At 36.5% G+C, this 21,006-nt stretch overlaps 3 protein-coding genes across 6 annotated transcripts; all 3 read right to left on the reverse strand.

Annotated features, from left to right (window-relative positions):
* Positions 1-2,996: 2,996 nt before the first annotated feature.
* Positions 2,997-6,273, reverse strand: LOC106349772 (syntaxin-72-like). Its single transcript, XM_013789741.3, has 9 exons — positions 5,902-6,273; positions 5,649-5,774; positions 4,572-4,731; positions 4,388-4,473; positions 4,242-4,310; positions 4,058-4,102; positions 3,897-3,959; positions 3,713-3,789; positions 2,997-3,621 (listed from the first exon to the last, which is right to left on the reverse strand). The coding sequence occupies exons 1-9, from the start codon at positions 6,055-6,057 to the stop codon at positions 3,609-3,611; spliced, it is 795 nt and encodes a 264-aa protein (XP_013645195.2). The 5' UTR covers positions 6,058-6,273; the 3' UTR covers positions 2,997-3,608.
* A 2,245-nt stretch (positions 6,274-8,518) lies between these two features.
* Positions 8,519-11,789, reverse strand: LOC106346504 (isovaleryl-CoA dehydrogenase, mitochondrial). Of its 2 annotated transcripts, none has more exons than XM_048750745.1 (15): positions 11,277-11,789; positions 11,098-11,181; positions 10,970-11,027; positions 10,759-10,883; positions 10,624-10,668; positions 10,405-10,453; positions 10,211-10,320; positions 10,017-10,093; positions 9,816-9,866; positions 9,654-9,718; positions 9,320-9,474; positions 9,191-9,231; positions 9,065-9,119; positions 8,915-8,971; positions 8,519-8,792 (listed from the first exon to the last, which is right to left on the reverse strand). In XM_048750745.1, the coding sequence occupies exons 1-15, from the start codon at positions 11,388-11,390 to the stop codon at positions 8,646-8,648; spliced, it is 1,233 nt and encodes a 410-aa protein (XP_048606702.1). In that variant the 5' UTR covers positions 11,391-11,789; the 3' UTR covers positions 8,519-8,645. The 2 variants fall into 2 exon arrangements, with proteins under 2 accessions (XP_048606702.1, XP_048606701.1); XM_048750744.1 differs by having other exon boundaries at positions 10,405-10,480.
* Positions 11,790-11,859: 70 nt separating this feature from the next.
* Positions 11,860-18,109, reverse strand: LOC106346503 (E3 SUMO-protein ligase SIZ1). 3 transcript variants are annotated; one of them, XM_048750742.1, is made up of 18 exons: positions 17,928-18,109; positions 17,704-17,835; positions 17,133-17,213; positions 16,852-16,894; positions 16,661-16,733; positions 16,406-16,568; positions 16,144-16,274; positions 15,845-15,913; positions 15,430-15,517; positions 15,275-15,350; positions 14,971-15,044; positions 14,747-14,854; positions 14,356-14,517; positions 14,163-14,267; positions 14,000-14,080; positions 12,721-13,915; positions 12,197-12,550; positions 11,860-12,106 (listed from the first exon to the last, which is right to left on the reverse strand). In XM_048750742.1, exons 2-17 carry the CDS (start codon positions 17,725-17,727, stop codon positions 12,411-12,413), a joined length of 2,613 nt encoding a protein of 870 aa, XP_048606699.1. In that variant the 5' UTR covers positions 17,728-17,835; positions 17,928-18,109; the 3' UTR covers positions 11,860-12,106; positions 12,197-12,410. The 3 variants fall into 3 exon arrangements, with proteins under 3 accessions (XP_048606699.1, XP_048606700.1, XP_013641312.2); XM_048750743.1 differs by having other exon boundaries at positions 12,197-12,285; positions 12,379-12,550; positions 17,704-17,968; XM_013785858.3 differs by having other exon boundaries at positions 17,704-17,966.
* Positions 18,110-21,006: the final 2,897 nt, after the last annotated feature.

Genomic DNA, 21,006 nt, shown 5'->3' on the forward strand with positions numbered 1-21,006 from the left:
TTGCCAACCCACCTCTTCTCTAAGGAAGCAAGAATCTCTCGGAAGCTGTTAGCGACTTCACGATGAGCAGCGCGAGAACCCTTACGGATGTCTCGATCACGACCTGCTTCAAGCTCCGCGACCTTGGTTCCGAGAGCAGCAACTTCAGTCTCAAAAGCCGCCCTTTCACAACGAGCCCTCTGCCATTCATCCTTCAAGAGCATCGCCTCCCCCGTCTTCTTTCTAGTTTCTTCTTTTACCACTCGGAGCTCCTCCGTAAGCCTCCGAACCTCGGCCTTTCCTTTCTCCACTTCACTCTCATTGCGAAGAGCACGAATGCGGTCCTCCATCGTTACGGTAAACTCGTTAAAAGCTTCACGACCTGAAAACTACGAAGTCAATACCCCAACGTTTCCGAAGAAAAATACGTATGTGTATACATAGATCAGCGAATCGAACCTTGGAGCTCGCAGTAACCACTTTGGCGTAGGCCTCCTCCTCGCCAGGAGAAACAAGAGATGGAGGACGACAGTCCGCAGATCTCGTACGCTGAGCAAGAGAAATATGAATGTCTCGACCCATAGACAAGGGACCATCGCCTTCAAGAACGAGCCTCTAACCTTTCGATTTTCGACCAGAACGAGATGATTCGGGCACAGCGGCTTTCGACAATCGACGCCGCTTACGACTTACAACGACGGAGTTTGTCCTGTGAACCAGGACTCAAGGAAACAGGAGACACCCGTCCACCAAGGGCGTCTTTGTCATCCAAATCTGCGATCGAAATCGGAGGTAGTCTGCTAGCGACCTCGCTCGTCGACACCGATCTAGAAGTACGAAATGACGATCTTCGCGAAAGCCGCCTCTCTAGTCTATCAGAAGCAACAAGATGGCAGACTAAGGCTAAACGACGATCTCCGCGAAAGCCGCCTCTCTACTTATTTTAAACATCACTTCCACAACACCCAACACCCGCCCGTTACCATACTCATATAATACAATATATAAACTAGATCCGAGAAACCACTAAGGCTAACCGAGAATAGTGAGTTAGCATCACCATCATTGTCGAATGTCAAGTATGAACAATCCAACACTGCATCGTCATGCAGTACACGGTCTCTAGGGAGCTACCCCATCAACGTGTCTTCATGATCTTGTTCCGTTCGCAGGACCAAGTCACAGTAATGCACAGACTTTAGGGATAGTGAATGTAACAAGACTTCACATGATTTTCACTTCTATGATTATTCCCGAATTAATCCATAATTATTCCTGAATTAATCCATAATTATTCCTTAATTAATCATAATTAATCTTTAATAATCTCAGATTAATCCTTCATTAATCCAAGATTAATCCTTAATTAGTCCAAGATTAATTCTTAATTAAGATTAGTACTTGAGAACAATTATTAAGATTAAGATTAACCTCACTTTAACATTTTGATTACATCTTCAAGTAAGTGTTTACAACACAATTCACAAAAATTCAGAGACATTATTAACTAATCGTTCACTTTAAATTTAATCATGCACTCTTCATGATCTAACTCAACATCCATCTAGACTCACCTAAGAAATTAGTCTTGAAACTGTTTGGATACTTAAAGCCTTACTCCACCTATGACCTGAAACAGAAGTGTATGATCATAAGATCAGTTGGTTCAAGCTATAATAGTTTATCTAGGTTCATATCAGCTCAGTCCATGCTCGGTTCTACTCATCCAAAATCAGATCAGCTCGGTTCAGACAAGTTTTATTCAGGACAGGATCAGTTCAGTTCAGCTTAGGTCTAGACAGTTCACATCAGTTAGCTAGCGGTTTACAGAAAATTAATTCAAACCGAAACTAACAAATTGAACCATATAATCACTTAGACAAGTGATCCGACCAACACCCTAGCTAAACATGAACTGGTTCTGCTCAAGCAAGGTCTGAGGCAAGGAGATGAAGCTTACCCAAAATCTAAACCGTTGGATGAACTCAGATGGTTCTCCTCTCCAAGGTAAGCTTGCGGCTGGACTGATCAAAGAGAAAGATCAAGGTCTGATCATGATCTGAACTGAACTAGGTCTAGGGTTTTATTTAAAAATCTCACCTTCTGATCTTTTTCAAGGGAACAAACTGAGGTAGGGTTGAATATTAGATCACCAACAATTTTTCTTGATTTATTTTCCTGAATTTTTTTCACTGATTTTCTGTTCTTCTTTCTCTCTTTCTCTCTGAAATTCTCTTGATTTTTCTTTAGGTTTCAGGACGTGGGAAGCACCTGGAGAAGGTTTAAATACAATCTGTGTTACTTCACATGAGGGTTTAACTCATAACAAAGCTTGGCTGAGAGCAGACAGCTGGCAACCTGCTTCATCATCTAGACCGCTCTTTCCCTCCCATGAAGCAGTTTCCAGCAAATCATAAATAATTAAGAGAGGAAGCAAAGCACACAAGCAGCTTGTGGTTGTCATGTGCCATGTACTACGAAGCTAGGTAAGCAGGCAAGTGCAAGTCATGTGATTGAATATTGAGCAAGCAGGCTAGTGGAAGACATGAGTCTGGTCCAAAATTAATTAGGCAGCTGGTCGAAATTTTAAATAAGTTTTCAACCAAATAATCCTTGTTCTTCTTGTCTTGTTCTCGGAAAATCTCGTCAACTTAATAAAAATTCGACCAAATATTTAAGACTCGACCAAAACTATCAAGGGAAGGTCTTTCGACCACAAGACAGTCCCATCGAGAAATTAATCTACCGGGTCAATTTTTATTTCTATTAATCCTGGTTGAACAACTAAAATTGGTCGAACGGGATTTTTCTCGACCAAAAATTTATTGGTTTGCGAGGATTAATACATGGACTACTACTGTGACATCTCTATTACTGTGACATCTGTGCAAGGACAGGACTATTCAGTGTCTTTTCATTAATTTGGAAAACTTACATATTAATATTTAGAAAAAGAATAGAGACTACATAATTATCGGAAATTTAGGTGTTTTGAAATTAGGAAATTTTTTTTGAATTATTCATTTTTATTTTGGTTTCAAACTTTTTTCTTTATCTCTCTTTTATTTTTGTGATTTTTCTTAATTTAGTTTGTTTTTTCTATAAAAAAATAGTTGTGTTTCTCCAAAAACTTATATATTTAAATTAGGAAATGTTTCATAAGATTTCCAGATCATTAGGTTTTAGTAAACTCTAAACTTTTTTGGTCAAACAAAAAAGCTATAAGTAGGTAAAATCATTTTTCCAATCATTACTTTTTTTTTTTTGTAACTGGCTTCCAATCATCACTTTTCAACTATAAAAAAAAAAGACTTTTCCACTATGCAATGTCCACAAACGTTTACTTCCATTCTCTTACAAATTCATGACACATGGAAACGCTAAAACATTCTGATTCAACAAAAATAAATCGCCCAACAAAACAAACACAATTACAGCAGCGAACTTGTGTAAATATATATTTATTTTTTGCCAAGAATAATTCCTTAAAACTGTATACATATGGTAAAAGCTTGTGAAAAAAAACTTGTTTCCTTGCTCTCCAAGAAATGACTATTATTACTTTGGTTAAGAAGTTACCATAGGCTTCACAATGGCAATGAGAATGTCGGTAGATGCCGTCACCAACTTTAGTTCAGAGCACTGCGATGAACAACGTAAATGATCCACTTGTTAGAGAAACAATTTTGGAGGTGAAGAAAAGGTAGAGAGTGGAATTGAAACATTGGCTTACTTATAGATGTAAGAGATGATTCCAAGGACCACACAGAGAAGAATAATGTCGATGCAGAAGTTGCGGCTCGATCTCATCTGAAATTCCCAACCAATTTTAGCAGATGGTTTCGTATGATCAATGACAATAACAATAAGTTGATTTACTAATTAAACAAATTATTGGTTGGTTTTCTTTTGTTTACCTTTACAAGCTGTTGCTTGAGCCGAACATTGGTGTTCTTCAAATCCGAAGTTGCTCCATCAACCTAAGACAACCATGCATAACTTACATGTCATGCTAGCATTTTCTTCAACTGACTAATGAGGGTCGAAAAATTATGATATATAGGAAAACGAATCTCACCTTTGTTTCCATTTCATCCATCAATGGGACTTGCTTGTCAAGTTCCTGAAACAAAAAATTAAGATCCTATAGATTAGATTTCCAAAAGTTAGCCAAAAAAAAAGTTCCTGAAACAAAAATAAATGTAAGTCTCCACCGGATAAAAAAAAATTATATTATTTGGGCAGGTGAGGAAACAACAAACCTCGTTCATGTCACGTGCTAAGTTCTTCAGTGCGTCCAAACCTTCTGATATAACATCAAGGCCCTCGTCCTGAAGAAAAATCATACGTTAAATCTGTAACCTCATTGTCAAAATAAAAAAAAAGTTAGATCGATGTATTTAGATGCCTGCTTCTTTCTTCTCATTTCATATTCTTGTCGAAACTGGCTGGATTCTTCAGTTTGCTGGAAGAACCCATCATCCATGTCTTCCTCTGATGGTTAACAAGAAGAAATAAAAAAGCAAATCTTATTTATATTTTTAGTATTTACAGAATCTTGAGTTAAGGAGAAAACAGGAAAGCCGAAGTACCAGATATATCAAACTTGATGTTCTTGTTAGGGGCAGAAGCACCTCCCCATTCATTATTAGCTTGTCTTTCATGTCCGTCAGGTATCACTTGAATCCTATCGGCTAGCGCGATAACTAAATCACATCGGGACTCTCGTTCCTCTTTTGTTAGCCCTTTCACCTGTATATATATATGTATGCACTCCAAAGTTTGAACACACCCAATTGATATTCATCCGGCTTCACTCATTCAGTGAATTAAAACGGTAATATTTTTTTTTTTCGAAACAATTAAAACGGTTAAAAATGAATTAAAACGGATCGGATCGGGTTGAACCATGAACCAAAAATAATTCGGGTTGGGTTAATGATAAAACCCAACTAAAATCAAACCAGTTAAAAACTCCTATCGAACCGTCAAAAATCCGGGAACCGGCGATCCAATGAACCGGTCAAATCCCAGTTCGTATATAAGCCAAAATTTTGTTAATGAAACAATTAAATTTTTTTCTTTTTTTAAGTAAAAATAAGATTTATTAACGATTAATAAATTATCGTCTCTCGTCTTTTTCTTTTGTCGTCTTTACAACTCATAAATTACAAGATTCACAAAGTTTAATATTCACGTCAAGATATTGTTTGTGCCTACTTCTCACTTTGTTTAAGTTTTATTTCATGATCACTTGTTTTGAAGAATTTAAATAATTGAAACATTTACGTTTGTGAAATTTGTATTTCAAAATATATTTTTTACTTAATGTGTATATAATTTTTTTTAAAGGTGATGAAAATTTAGAGTGATAAAAACTACGAATAAAGTTTAAATATGCTTTTCATATTGATTTTAGATTTTAATTGTTATTTTTCAGTTTTTCTACACATTATGGATATTTAAACATTTTATTTAATATGATCTATTTTTTTTAAAGAATATGCATATTATTTATAAAATATCATTAAATTAAATTTAATCTAAGTAAACTTGATCGAACCCAGTTCAGACCCAGTCGAACCACAATGGCCCATGACCCAAAACATTTCCGGTTTGCTAGCCGGTCCGGTTTTAAAAACACTGGCGATATGTAATTAATTTTTAACCTTTTTAACGGCCAGTTTCTGCAGTTTAACAACATCTTCAGCTAAACGCGCTTTCGTCCTTCGAACCTCAGCATTCAAGGCCACAGCTGCAGCTCTATTGGTCTCTGTTGATGCCAACTCCGCTTTCTACATATTACGATACAAAATATAAAACTCAATAACGTTACGTTACTAGCAAGAATCTATTCTAGGACTTGTCAAAAAGAAAAAAATCTATTCTAGGGTTTCAAAAGAGAGAAGGAGAGAGGCGAACATGTACAACCGATTCAATATCGGTATCAATGGAGTTGAAGAGTCGGGAGAAGGCATCGTCGCCGGACGCGCCGAGCTCGCGCTGCTTGTCGACGTCGTACTTGTCGTACTTCTTGCAAATCTCTTCGACTCTGAAGATAATATTAATAACCGTCATCTCTCCGTGATTCGTTTTCTTCTTCTATAATGTCTCTGATTATCTTTCCTGTTTTTTGTCACCCTCTCAACCTCTTCTTTCACCATTTTTGGACCCTATTTTCACTCCAGAAATGAGACGCGGAGCGTAAAAGGCGGCATGGAATATTAATAGTTGGAAGTGAAATTTGCTTTTTTTGGTACACTTTTTAAAAAATCTAAATATAGCGAACCCTAATTATAGAGTTGATAAATACGTGATGGATTCATTGTATGTCAATTACTTTTCGCCCCCTAATCACCACTTCTCGTGATTCTGACAGATTGGTTTTTCATCATGTTTTCTCTGAACAGTAGTTCATATAGTCGTGTCATATTTTCCGTTGCTATTGCCACAATTATATTAAAACCACAAGTGAGTATAGGGGTAACAAAAAAAACAAACCTAAACCGACCCAAGAAACAAAATTTTATTATGAAATCATTTGGTTAAATTGTTTCTTAACCCAAATTATTCAGTTTGGTTCGGTTTTAAACTGAACTGATAGTCTTGTGTGTTTGTTTAATTAATTATATTGATTACATTAATAATGATAACATATTTCAAACATTTATCAAAAATTTACTATAACTTTGAATTCACATCAAGTTTGAAACCTAATATTATAATACTAATATAAATATATTAGTTTCATGGTAATTAATTAATAATTATTAACTTAATTAGTTTGTATATGACTTATAAAGTAATTCTGATTTATTGATATTTTGTTATGATATGATATATAAAATATTGCGATATGACAATGTTCCATTATTCATTGTTTTAAGTTAGCTTGGTTTTAGTAATGATAACTGATTTTTATGGTTTTCTAAAAATTGTGTCTAAGTTTTTACTATTACATTTTTATTACTATGTTTATAGAGAAAATCACTTTTATTTTATTTTCTTTATAAGTTGATTTTTAACTAAACTAAAATTACATTAATTAACATAAATCAAATAAAACATGAACTAAACTAAGTTCAGTTAGAGATTTATTAGAACCAATACAACCAAATCCAAAATTTAACCGAAGTGCCCACCCCTACCAAGCAACATATCATTAGGCTCAAATCCAAACACTTCTAAAATAACGATTTTATGTTGTAATTTTTTATGGTTGTGACATTAGAAAATAATCTCAACTTTAAAAAAAAAAAAAGCAGAGGAAAAAAAATGGAAGTTAAAGACTTGAGAACTTTGAAAAATTATAAACAAAAGTGTGGCTGGTTAAACTATTGACTTAGAAACCTCAAATCAATTTTAAATCCTTAAAGACTTAAAAGTTTAATCTCCAATCACAACCTACATGTCCAAATGCAGAGCTCACTCAAATGCAGCAACGGTCATTTTAAGTGTATCCGAAAGAGAACAAAGGAAAAGACGCTCATCCAAAACATATAGCAAATGCGTTAAGGTAATGGTGTGGTAGGTTAAGAGTCAACAGGATATGAAACCAAACGCTGGAAACAACGGTGATATCGATTCTGGCAAGAGCAAGATTCATCCAGTAGTTGTTTTTGATTTCAGGTATACACACCCACCAATATTACAAGAGATATCATTACAAACAAAACAGGAAGGTGAGAGGGTTTAAAGGAAAATGAGGAAGAAACTATTGGTACTGAAATGAATGTAGAGTTTTTACCAACAAAAAAAAATGAGAGTTAAATTAGAAGTTTAGAGCTTGTGTTATAATATTGATTAGGCCTAGACATAAAAACCGGAACCCGAAATCAGAACCGAAAAACCCGACCCATTATCCGATCCGAAATGTAAAAACACCCGAACGGGTCTTGTAGGGTAGTACAAAAAATATCCGAACTCGGAGTGTTATTAACTGAACCCGAACCAGTAAGTCAATATAAATATTTTGAAATATATATAAGTGTTTCAATTATTAAATTCAATATTTGTGGTAATATGATATATAATAATAAATATTAAAATTTTAATAAATGCTTTAAGTACACAGTTAGTTATACATAAGTATTTTATGATTTGCTCATTGAAATAAAAAGTCTACTCTCTGTAAGGCAATACATATTGTTTACAAATAATGTTTGTTTTCATGCTTGATCTAACATTTTATTGTTATTTTATCAGTTTTACGTATGATAGATTAATTTGTATTTAATTTAGATGTTTTTCTTTATGTTTTTGCTTCAAAATTTTTGTTTTTTACTTCGGTTATATCCGAACCGAACCGATATAACCTGAATCCGTACGATATATGATTACTTTATGGGTTTTAGGACGCAATACAATTTTGAACCGAACCCGAAGTGTTATTATCCGAACTCAACCCAAAATTCTAGTATGGGACCTAGGAACATAAGCCCGAAAATCCGAAAAACCCGCCGAACGCCAACGAATACCCGAACGCCCAGGCGTAATATTGATTAGGGAGTGAAAAGCATACGATGGTATCTAGAAAGAATTGTTTGAAGCCCTCTTTTTATTGTGCGGCTACTGAGGACATTGTAAATTATACACTTATGCAGAGTGACAAAATGTCACGTTGTTACCATCTTTGGCAAAGATGAAAAGAGACTAGTAAGTTATCTCTATTGTTCTTTGAAAAGCTCGCGACCAATGACCATCCTTCTGATCTCGCTTGTACCAGCACCGATTTCATATAGCTTTGCATCTCTAAGAAGGCGTCCCGTTGCATATTCGTTGATGTATCCATTTCCGCCTAAACATTGTATCGCCTGCAACCTCAAACCAAATCTCTTAAATAAGTCTTACAAGAAAGGTAAACATATACTTAACGTTCAAGAAGTAGACATGGATGACAGGTAGAAAACAAAGCAAGAGAGTAAGAGTGATTGACCTGCAAAGCCACCTGCGTTGCTCTTTCTGCTGCACAAAGAATAGTTCCGGCACAATCCTAGAAGAATAAAACACAAGTAGGAATTAGAATAAATAGTGAGGATTATTTATAAAAATATAAAACGAGAAGAATCATTCATTATCAGTACACCTTTGGGTCAACTTTCCCATTGTCACACTCCCTTGCAACAGAGTAGACGTATGACCTGAGATGCGAAAGCGGAAGCTCAATATTTGGGTGTATGGACAAAATGAAATCCAGAGTTTTGATAACTACCTTGAAGATTGTAATGCAGTGTACATGTCAGCAACTTTCCCCTGAAATCGTACAGCAGAACTATTTTAAGAATCTTATGATCAAACTTGGAGATAATTCACATAAAATGTTTATATGATAAAGATCAACCTGTATAAACTGGAACTCCCCAACTGGACGACCAAACTGTTCTCTCTGGCGAATATAGGGAAGTACAATGTCGAGGCATGCCTGCATGATCCCTAAGGGCCCAGCTGCTAAAACAAGTCTCTCCAAATCAAGACCTGACATCAAAACATACACTCCTGCACGTACAAGACAATATCTACATCAGACCAAGTATAAAGATTAAGGCTTTGTAGCCTCCACCACTTAAGGAACTTACAAAGTGTGTATATATAGTCATGTATTTTTCGAATCAGATATTAGATCATCACATCACTATAAAAAAGAAAAAGAAAGATGACATCGTAGGAATCAAAACCTTTTCCTTCCTTGCCAAGAATGTTTTCTTCTGGAACAAAGCAATTCTCAAAAACAAGCTCACACCTGCTCAGAAGAGACACAGATATAAGAGAACACAAAGAGGCAAAGAGAAAAGACTTTAAATTTAAACGGAGGGGATCCTGAGAAAGAGGGGATTTACGTGTCGCTTCCCCGCATTCCCAGCTTGTCCAATTTCTGAGCAGTACTGAATCTGCAAAGCCAGAGAAATAGATTTTCTTTTTTAAAAAGGCAGAACTCTCTCAACTCCTTTCTCTTTTCTTTACGAAAGATCACAGAAAGGCAGTTTCAACTTTATTAAACAAGACTGAGTTTAAAAAAAAAAAAAAAAAAAAGAACATACCCGGCCATTTCCTTCTCTATAACGAAAGCTGTGATTCCTTTAGAGCCTGCTTTTGTATCAGTTTTGGCGTACACAATCTGATTGAACCAAAAACAAAACAAAAAGTAGAAAAATATAACAGAAATTATGTATGCTATTATACAAAAAAAAAAAAAAAAAAAAAAAGGATGAAAATTTCAGAAGTTAAGGAGAACCAGTGTTTCAGCAGAGGGACCATTAGTGCACCACATCTTGTTGCCATTTATTAAAAAGCCACCATCAACTTTATCAGCCTTGCATTTCATGCTGACAACATCCGAACCGGCTGTAACCAAAATCAGAACAAAGCGTTTAGGCATGGGTGTTTGCGCTCTCTAACATCTTCATCCAAAGGATATTAGTATATTACCATTGGGTTCACTCATCGCAAGAGCACCAACATGCTCTCCACTGATCAGCTTCATAACAATAAAAGCATTAGTTAGCTGAAACATTGAAAAACAGTTCAGGAATGAAGAATATATCAAACTATTCAGTCTTTATTCCACTAATAATAATTAGTTTTCTAAAAGGGGTGTTGATTTGCAGATAAACCTAATAGCAAAGCAGTGACCAGATGAAACCGTACCTTGGGCAAATATTTGTGCTTTTGTGATGTATTTCCATTCCGCACCTGTAGAAGTAGTGATAAATGTTTGTCAATAAAACCTCAAATATTATTGCAAAAAGTAGTTTTGTTTTGTTTTGGGAGCAATGTACAGACCAATTGATTGATGCAAAGGTTGGAATGGGCACCGTAAGAGAGAGCAACTGAGCCCGAGGCCCGACTGATTTCCTCCATTGCTATACAATGATACAAGTAACCGAGACCTAGACCTCCGTATTCCTCTGCAGGATTAACATGATTGAGCTTAATAGGAAGGAACAATGGTTATATGATCAGTGGTACTAGGGACAGAGTGACATGTTGTTACCTGGCGCTGTGATTCCATGGAGATTGAACTCACCCATTAGCTTCCATAAGTTTACATCCTTTTTCACAAATAAAAAACAGATTAGATTTTGGGAGGTGAAAATGGTAAGAAAGAGGGAATGAAAAGACCTTTGGAAATGAATTTGTTTTATCTATTCTTTCGGCATGAGGAGCGATAACATCTTGTGCAAACTTGGACACACTTTCTTTAAACTGCAGTTTACAAAAGGAGTACAATCACAATTAGAAAAAAAAAAAAAACAATTTTATTCCACCAAACGCAATCGCACTGATTTTAGAGAGAGAACCTGAAGCTGAGTTTCGTCGAAGAGGAGAGAAGAAGAGAGAGACGACAAGTGCTGTCTCCTCCGCGTCTTGACGGCGTTACCAAGAACCGATCTCGCTGCGAAAAGCCTCTGCATCTTCTTCGATATTTCTGCGGCTGGTGAAGATAAATGACCCAACGTTAAAAGTTTTTTTTTTTGTATAATGAATCTCACAATGTTCTCTTTCTTTCTTTAACCAAACGGCTTTTTTTATTATTACAAGAAGAATGGGGATGCTCCAATTGAAATTAAAATAATGACACACAAGGAGAAGAAATTGTGATAAGGATGGAAATACAAAGAGAAGAGATGTGAGCAATGAGTCATCGTCCATAAGGTTCCGTGATCCCCTTTGTTTCGCTGTCTTCTTTTGTGGGTTGTTTTCTCTCACTACAGCTCAATTAACTTGTCAAAGTTGGAACACTGAGCAGGCATTACTATTAACATGGGTTAACCACATTACATCTCTTACGAACAACAAATCAAGTTAGAAATCACCATCTCAGTGCCAGCCAAACTCAGTTTCATACCCTTCGTATTATATAATCTTTGCCCTTTTCCAAAATGACCAATAGCTGACATTTTTTCCCTATATTAAACAAACAAAATATAATTTGGAAGCCATACATTTTTACATATGCTGTTTCTCATTTTGGCCCATATCATTTTAGAACAGCTTTCGAGTCTATATAGTTAACCCCAAAAAGAAAAAAAACGAGAAACCCTTTCGAAAATACATACACCCCATCACAAGTCTCCTTCAAATTTTAACCAACTTATGTATACCTGTCTTCTCCTTTCCAAATAACAACCTGCAACCACACAGAAACTTCAGATTCTGACAAGTTAATTATTTCACTAGGTTTGGAGATGTCAACAACTCAGATTGGCTTCTTTTCTACCTTGCATGAGAGCCTCAAGGTTCCAAGCACAGAGGAGAGAATTAAGCAACTATTCCCAAACTCTGGCTGTCATGATCCATCTGATTGTTCTGTGCATATGCGTATATAAAAAGAATCATAGGACACCAAATCATATCCCCAAAAAAAAAAAAAAAAAAACAAGTCGGGGAGGCTATAGATACAGTGGTACTCTCATCCAAACAGACAAATCACATCACTCTGAGTCTGAGTCAACCGACAGAAACAGCCGAGGTCTTACTGAACGCTTCTGGCGAGGAAATGAAAACGGACTCTCTGATCGTTGTATACTTGCCTTCTCTTGTTTGTTGTCATTCATCCCCAGAAGCAACGATGCTGCAAGTAAGCAATTAATACAGTCAGTAACAAATACCCATTAATACAATATCTTTCCTATTAATGCAACAGTACAAATTCGGCATAAGCACAACAAGCAGTACTAAGGACGTATCAGAAAAAGAAAAAGAAAAAAAAAGAGAAAATCAGTTTCTGTCGGGGGAACGAACCAGTCTCTGACAAAGTATCCAAAGCACCTTCTCTCGTTGATACTAGATTGCTTTCGTTAAGCCCATTTGCACCTACCGTCTCACCATGATCACCAAGCCTCAGAGAGATCCAATCATCATTGTTGACTCCGTTTGACATCCCAGCCTCATTTCTAAAATCCGACTGAGCTGATGTCTCTGGTCTTGTTGGCAGAAATATCTGAAGCGAGGGGTCGTCTCTACTAAATGCCATAGGATTGTCGAATAGTCCATCGTTTGCATCTGCTTCGGATCTTCCAACTGACTCAGGAACCATAGGAATAGACGTACCTGGAGCCATCGAGTAACCACTATTTATTGCAGGGTCACAGTTCAGTGGACCAGGCTGCAAACCGGCTAAACCATCTGATACATCAGCATCAGATCCAAATAGTTGGAACCCCGGGCCTCCTTGGGCATCTGAAGATAACTGCCATAGGCGCATATCATAATCATCATCATCATCGTTTGTGAAAAGACCCAAGCCGGAATTGCCTGCAGCAGCTACCTGGTGATCTTCATTATAGGAGTTAGTGATACCAACTCGGTGCAATGGGAAATTTACCCCGCCATCAGCCTGATTCTCAATGTAGGCAGGTCCTGCGGTGATTACAACATCATCTTCTTCGTCGGAATCACTTAGAACGATAACGTCATTATTACTAGCTGCTGCTGGTTGATGATTACTGTCAGGAAATTTATAGCCTGAATCTACATTCATGGAGAGAGAGTCAAGTTCCATTCCGTTGTTTCCAAAATCAAAGCTTCCTACAGCATCCTGGTTTACACTAGGGTCATCACCATCTTTACCACTTCCAGTGGCACTACTGCTCATTGGTATAACATTTAACTCCTGGTACCCAAGCTTCTCTTGCCTATTACTAGAAGATAAACCATTATTATTAGGTTTGCTGACTTCCCAAATGCCATTGCGATTCTTTCTTATTCCAAGTTTGAAAGGGGTTGGCCCATCTGAGTAACCTTCTTGTGTAACTGTTGTTTGCATTTCCATCTTGGGTTTAATCTCATCAACCATGGGGAAGAGGCTACCATCAGGTTTGTGCCATTGTGAGAGTGCCCCTAAATCCCTGCGCTCACTCTCATTTTTGAACTTCCCACGCCAAGAACCATCAGGTTTCATTTCAATCTCAGTCAACTCTTCATCAAGATGTCTCATCTGCCAAGGAAGACGTCTTTATAAATTTGCTAGATTAATTTAATATTATAAAAATCAAGAATTCTAATATCGATGAAAATGTACCTTTGATGTGATTCGGTTAAAATAAGGGTCCACGATTATATGCTCCAGAGAATAATTCTTCAGACAAATAGGACACTGCCACTGCATTTTCAAACCACATAACAAATAAAATCAGTCAAAAATATGAACAACCTAATTATGTATACTATGATAAAATACCTGCCTTTCTGGAACGTTGATTCAGCTCCACAAACACCTCAAGGTCAAAACATCCCATGTGTAGACAGGGTTTGAATCTCCCAGCAACTTTCATCCTAGAACCGCTCATCTAATGACAATCAGAAATGAGTTAATAAGGTAAACAACAAACTAAGTGATTACAACAGCCTATTGAAAATGAGCTACAAATTACTTACAGGACACCGAAGATTAACACCAAAAAAATCAGCAACGACCTCAATATCACTATCACTGTCGGCATTATCATTTCCAGCTGCACCTCCAATGCATCTACGTACTCGCGCGAGAGCAACTTCAAAAGGTTCGCCTTTAGCCTCCTCTGGAATCATATTTAGGACCTAAATGAAAAATAAGATAGAATTTAAAGGACTAGCACAAATAGCTAATGTTCTGAGCATTGAGAAACGATAGATATGGTAATGGATAAAAACTTTAGCACATTTTCCCTTGGAAAACAATTCTCTGATTTCTACCAACAAGGTGTCATTTTTGAATTAAGTAATGGCTTTATTTTTTAGTTAATTGGATTTTTTTTTTTCATTTTATTCATGCAGTAAATATAAGTACCTGTTGCAGACTCCTTAGCTTCACAAGTCTTACACCCAAACAAAAACTGCGGGAGTCACATCCACTCAGGGAAATCTTGTTAATTCCATCCCTAATACAAGGTGTAATCTGCCAAAATAATACGATGTGAGCATAATAGATTACGAATAGCAAGAGTCTAATCTTTAAGATAGCATAGTCATATATAAAAATAAAGAAATGTTGCTGATCGATCAAAAACTTACAATAGGTCCATCATCACGGCCATTGGCCCCAAGAAGCTGTGACCCAGGTCGGTTAATAGCACGTAAAGGTACACCTATAGGATGGCAACGATTTAACATGAACCCATATCAGCTAGCAAAGAACATATATACCGAGTTTTACAACACCAGGAAAGTTAATAGATTTGTAAAGAAAAATTATCCCAGTGATTAATATACATGTATGATGGTATTTGCAACCCATGTTACTCATTTTATTAAGGAGATGCTGATAAGACACAATTAGTGTACATTCAAATCTGAACTGTGAATTTAACTTGCATACCATTGACTTGCAGATCAGCGTATTGAGGCCATTGCATCCTAAACAGAACTTTGTCATTCAAAAGCATACACCAAGCCTACAAACAAGGCAGAATGCACTGCCAATTAGAAAATACGCATTTATAAAGTTAAATATCTACTAGTAAAGCCAATAACCTGAACATCGTACTCCTGTTTCACTAATAAGTCCCTGTCTGTTCTAGTTATTTGAAATGTCCTGTCCACACTCTGCATTGGGTTTGTACTGAAAAAATTGCAGAGCATTAAGAGAAACAACAAACATCAACATAAAGTTTAAGCAGGGGTTGTGAATTTGTCTAGGAGACAGCTATGATTCTTTTTTTCTAAATATTAGGAAGAAGATAAGTTCATCTCAAAAGCTAAGTAACTAGGTTTCGCCTCATCCCTCAATTGAAATCTAAAGCTTGATTCCTAGACAGGAAAAAAATACGACACATGCAGCAGTTCCTCAGCTTTCCATGCTAAGAAGTGCTACCAATTGTACTTTTAAGAACAGGTGAAAGTACATAATCTATTTAACAAGCATGAATATAAAGTTTGGTATACATACCCGTCAGTTGGGATGTTCGTAGCAGTCAATCTCACTGGGAACAATGGATGTGCCACCGTGAGCCAAAACCTGCACATTATAGACCATGTAAAACAGACACAAATAAACTAATAAATCATAATCTGGTTAACCTATAGATCACATTCCAGTTTTGCAACAAAGTTAGCATTTTCTTCAGTGGTGGACACATGAACAAAGAAAAAAAGAGGGAAATCTAGCAAGCTGGACAGAATTGTATGTATCAAAGCGATATACAAATAAACAGTCAGGAGAGAAGGGAATGTTCGGGAGCATCTTACGGGTCAGCTCGGGTAAGTCTGCATATTTCACAGTAAAATGAATCAGGAAGCGGTGGATTTCCTCCCATAGGCTTCTCCGGGATAATAACACACCCAACATGCTCCCAGACATGGCATCTCGGATCCTCGCACTGAAAATTACAAAACAAACCATAATTTAATCCACATGGTATCACCAAATTTTTTTACTGAATCATAAAACACCAAGAGCTGCTGGTAACTCAACCAAGAGTTCGATTAAACATCTGTGTCATAGACTTACTTGTATCATTGACTCTGTCTCCAGTGAGCTTCCGCAAATACACCGAACTTTAACATCTGGTTGAAAGGAATCTTCGAGCTCTCCCTTAGCTTTCACATTACTGATGTCTGAACTTACTTGTCCTTTTGATGGCGAGTCACCTGCCCCAGATGCTTGCATTCTCCTGTGGAAACACAACGGTGGAAAGGAAAATTCTACAACTGTGCACAAGGGAAAAATTGCAATAAGAGATCCATGGCTAAAGCAAGCACTCACCTGTACGCATCGTTCACTAGTTTTGCAACATTTTCCCTTGCCACGGCCTCCTTTTTAGACCCCAACCTGGCGGCTGTCAGTAAACAGTAAGTAGTGGAGCCAAATGCTTATCAGAAGATGGTGCACCAGCACTGAACTTTATCTTGGTCACAGTTAGGCATGAAAAAATAAACAATGGGCAACCAAAATACCTTTCTCATCGGAAAGAATGGCGAAGATCCTCTCAACAAGGTCCTGCACAAATCAAAACAACGACAATCGAAATTGGAATTAAGCTTATGAGGCCATGAAATTATATGAAGATAATCCTCTTCTTTTACGTAGATGGATACGCTAGGAATTCACTATCAACAACTCTTGTCACAATTTATAACAATAGTATCTCCCAAATTGAGACAAGTATAACTATACAGCCCAAACATAGATGATAAATTCCGACCATTGCAAGATTGGCAGAAAAGTTTATATATACCTGCTTTTTTCCCTGTTTAGAAAGTCCCAGCTTAGTGAGCACATCCTTGAGCTCTTTTATTCGGAAATAAGCAAGTTTCTCCTGAAAACATATCAGATATACATATATATATATATAAAAAAAAAGACTTCGGGTTTAACTAAACAAAGATGAAAACAAAACATTGACTGCAAAAGCCATGAACAAGGTTCTCCCTGCAAAGTCATCTAAACAGACTCTGAGATTGACTAAGACACATAGACAGACAAACACTGGATCTTAATATCCGCATGTTATGCAAACCAGACTGCGCCGATACAATAACCATCAGTGGAATGAACAAAAGCATTATCTTTTCAGTGAACCACCCATCATCAACTCACCTCACCACGGCATCATAAATAAACAAAGAACAAATCATATAACCAAAGTAGAGCTTCTAAAAGCAGCAATTTCTACTCAGTATCATAGCAAAATAAATAAATCAATCTTCACGCCGATCACTACTAAAACAAAAAAAAAAGCTCGTTGAAACCCTCTTCTCGAGCATTTTTAAATGATTCAGCAATAAGCAAACATATCGAACCAATACCTTGCAACTAGCAACCAAATCCATATCTTAAAACGAGAAGCAGCAGCTCAATTCAAATCACACAGCCCGAAAACAAGAATCAAAGCCGAAGATTTTCACAGCATAGAGTCTCTATTCCATACAGCAGCCGATCTAAACAACAACATGAAATCAAACAAGAACCGATCATTCAAATCGAAATCGGTTTCCTCTGAAGAAATCCAGCAAATAACAAGAACAAATACCCAGGGATCGGATACTGCCTATCAAATCATCGAGATTTCCATAAATCGATTGGAACCGGACCGACTGCCAATTATCAAATCCGGTTTAGTTTTCTGCAATATGTCCGGGTTAAGTTCCGGTGTGCTCACGTACACGAGGACGAACCAAAGACCCCGCCTTTCTTCCGTCTTCTCTCGGAGAATCGTATTGTTGTTACTTTGTAGTATCGTCTCGTGTTATTCAGATCTTGCCACGTGAAACTATTTTAGCCGTTGGATCATCGACTCGGTTTATATTCAATACCCACTTATATTCAATACCCACTTTACCTGAAATCATTTAAGTTTGTCGTCGTTTTCTCTTTTTTCGTGCAAATTTATGTCTTTTATTAAATCAAAGTAAACAAAACTCAATTTGTTCTTCTCAAACATATACAGTAGATTCTAATCCCCGCGGTGCACGGAATTTTCTGCATTTATTTTGATGTTTTATGTTTTTAACATTTTATGATTATATGATTTTTTATAAACTTTGATGTACAATATTTTATTGTTTTCGAGAAAATTATATTATTTACATGAGTTTTGAACCATATCGCTTGAACGTTCTATTTTCCTACGAAAACTATCATATAGCATCAAATGTCCACCAAACTATAACTTCATTCAAAATCTCCCAAAACTAAAAGATATAACTTATTTATCCTCGAATCAAAAGTTAAAAACTTAATTAGCCATAAACCATGGTTTCAACGGGTTTATTATTTAACCAATAATTTTAACCAGTTAAACCATAAAAACAATTTTTTAATCAAACTCAATATTAAACCAACCCGTTTATGTCTTCTTCTTTACCTGTCTATGCAACCAGCCAACCATGGTCTCTGTTTTTTTTCTTTTGAGAAACCATAGTCTTTACTAATAAACATTATACAATGTCTTTTCTTGATCCATAGCTTCCCTCCACTTAAGCTCTTTCTCTTCTACATCCTTGTCGTTCGCCGAGAGCTATATCCTCCAACAATTCCGATAATGACACGTCGATATTAGCGAATCTGCCACTTGCCTTGTGATCAGGTCTACGTCCAAGGGTTCGAAGAATGGAGCGACTCTGTGCGATGTCGGCGATTGCGTTTTTCATGGAATCGAGGACATCGAGATAAGCTTGGATGGAAGCGAGTTGCTCGGGGAGTAACAGGAATCAGATTTGGACGGTGGTGGATGGCCATCAGAAGGGAGACAACCCAAAATGTAAGAGAGAAAATGGAAATTATTATGGTTGAGTTCCATTGCCATAGTTGATAGCTTCATAGAGAAGTTACAATTGGAGAAGAAGAGAATGAAGTGATTATTAAACGAGAAGTTCATCTTTCATTTACTTCTGTGATATTTAGTTACTTACATTTCTCTATTGCGAAGTCAATGACCCATTATTAACACATATAAGACTCGATAAGTGAACTTTTATTAACAGAGACAGTAAAAGACAGAGACAAAGTCTGGTGAAGAAGAAACATAGACGGGTCGGACTGTTTTATGGTTTGGTTTCAAATTAGTTTTTTTGTTTGGTTTATTTGGTTAAATTATTTGGTTAATAATAAACCAGCTTAGACCACGGTTTATGGGTAAATAAGTTTCGAACTATCGATTCGGAGAGAAATAAGTATGTATCTTTTAGTTTGGGGAGATTTTGAATGAGGCCAAAGTTTGGTGGACATTTAGTGCTATATGATAGTTTTCGTGGGTAAATAGGACGTTCACCCAACCATATTTGATAATGTAAAGTTATATTGTTTGTGTATTTTAAAATTATATTTATAAACTTAAATTAAAATTAATATGATAATGTAATAATGCATATAACCTAACTATACTATAGAAAATAAATTATGAAAGTAGTATACATAACATATCGTCATTTTAAATATTTGTTTTGGCTTGTGTAAGTTTTGTAAATAGAAGTGTCAAATAGAAAACCACAAATAAAATAATGAAAGTCTTAACCGATTTATGATGATTATTTTTGGTTTAGTCTCACGACGGATAGAAGTTGTTTTGGTTTGGTACGCAATTAGTTAATATAAATCAGTTAGGAAAGAATATAAATGGTTTACATACCGTGTTTCTTGATCCTCAAGGAACATGGCTGAAACTACATTCTCTACATTTACTACGACTTTGGCGTCCCTACCTACAACTGATGATTCATCTAGATCATATTATCTTCCAGGAGCTCTTATTACTTTGGTTTTGTTTCGAGGCGATAATTATACATAATGCACGACAAAGCTCTCTAATTCCATACTAGCAAAACAAAAGCTTGGTTTCTTAAGCGGAACAATTCTGAAACTCTCCACAGAACCAGACCTCTCTCGATGTCTAGCAACTAATTCTATGCTGGTTGGTTGGATTCGGACTTCGGACTTCGGTAAATCCTAAGATAAGATCGACTGTCTCGTTTGTACTTGAGGCACATAAGTTGTAGGATAATCTTCAACGAATTTTCCTGGTCAAGAATGGTGTCTGAATTCATCAATTGTGTGATGAAATAAATACTTGTCAGCAGCATGGTCAAACAGTAATTGAGTACTACGGACGTCACACCAAGCTATTGGAAAAACTCGAAAACCTTAAAACTACTCGATTGTGTTCACTTGAAGCTTCCGCAGATATCGAGAAATAACGCGAAGAATTTTGTGTTCATAAATTCTTATTCAGACTTGATGAGTCTCGATTCAGGAACATACATTCTCAAATCATTGATGAAGATCAGCTACCAAATATTAATAATGTCTACTCAAGGGTTCTACGAGAAGAACAACAGTATAATACAGTACGTTCTAAAGAACAGAAACCAGATGCTATAGGGTTTTCTCCACAAACCCATCTTCCTAAAACATATCTGCATCAAGCCTTAGCTATCACCTTCTGAACTTGTGATCCAAATCGTATGTGCACCCACTTCTCTCAGAAAGCTCTTGACAACACTGAGTGCTATCTTCTTCACAAATATCCGGATTGGTGGATTGAACAAAAGAATGCAACATCATCGAGTGGTTCTTATGGTTCACCTCAACGAGGAAGAGGAGGCCGGTCCTCT

Source organism: Brassica napus, chromosome C3 (assembly GCF_020379485.1).
Source record: "Brassica napus cultivar Da-Ae chromosome C3, Da-Ae, whole genome shotgun sequence".
NCBI classification, from domain to species: domain Eukaryota; kingdom Viridiplantae; phylum Streptophyta; class Magnoliopsida; order Brassicales; family Brassicaceae; genus Brassica; species Brassica napus.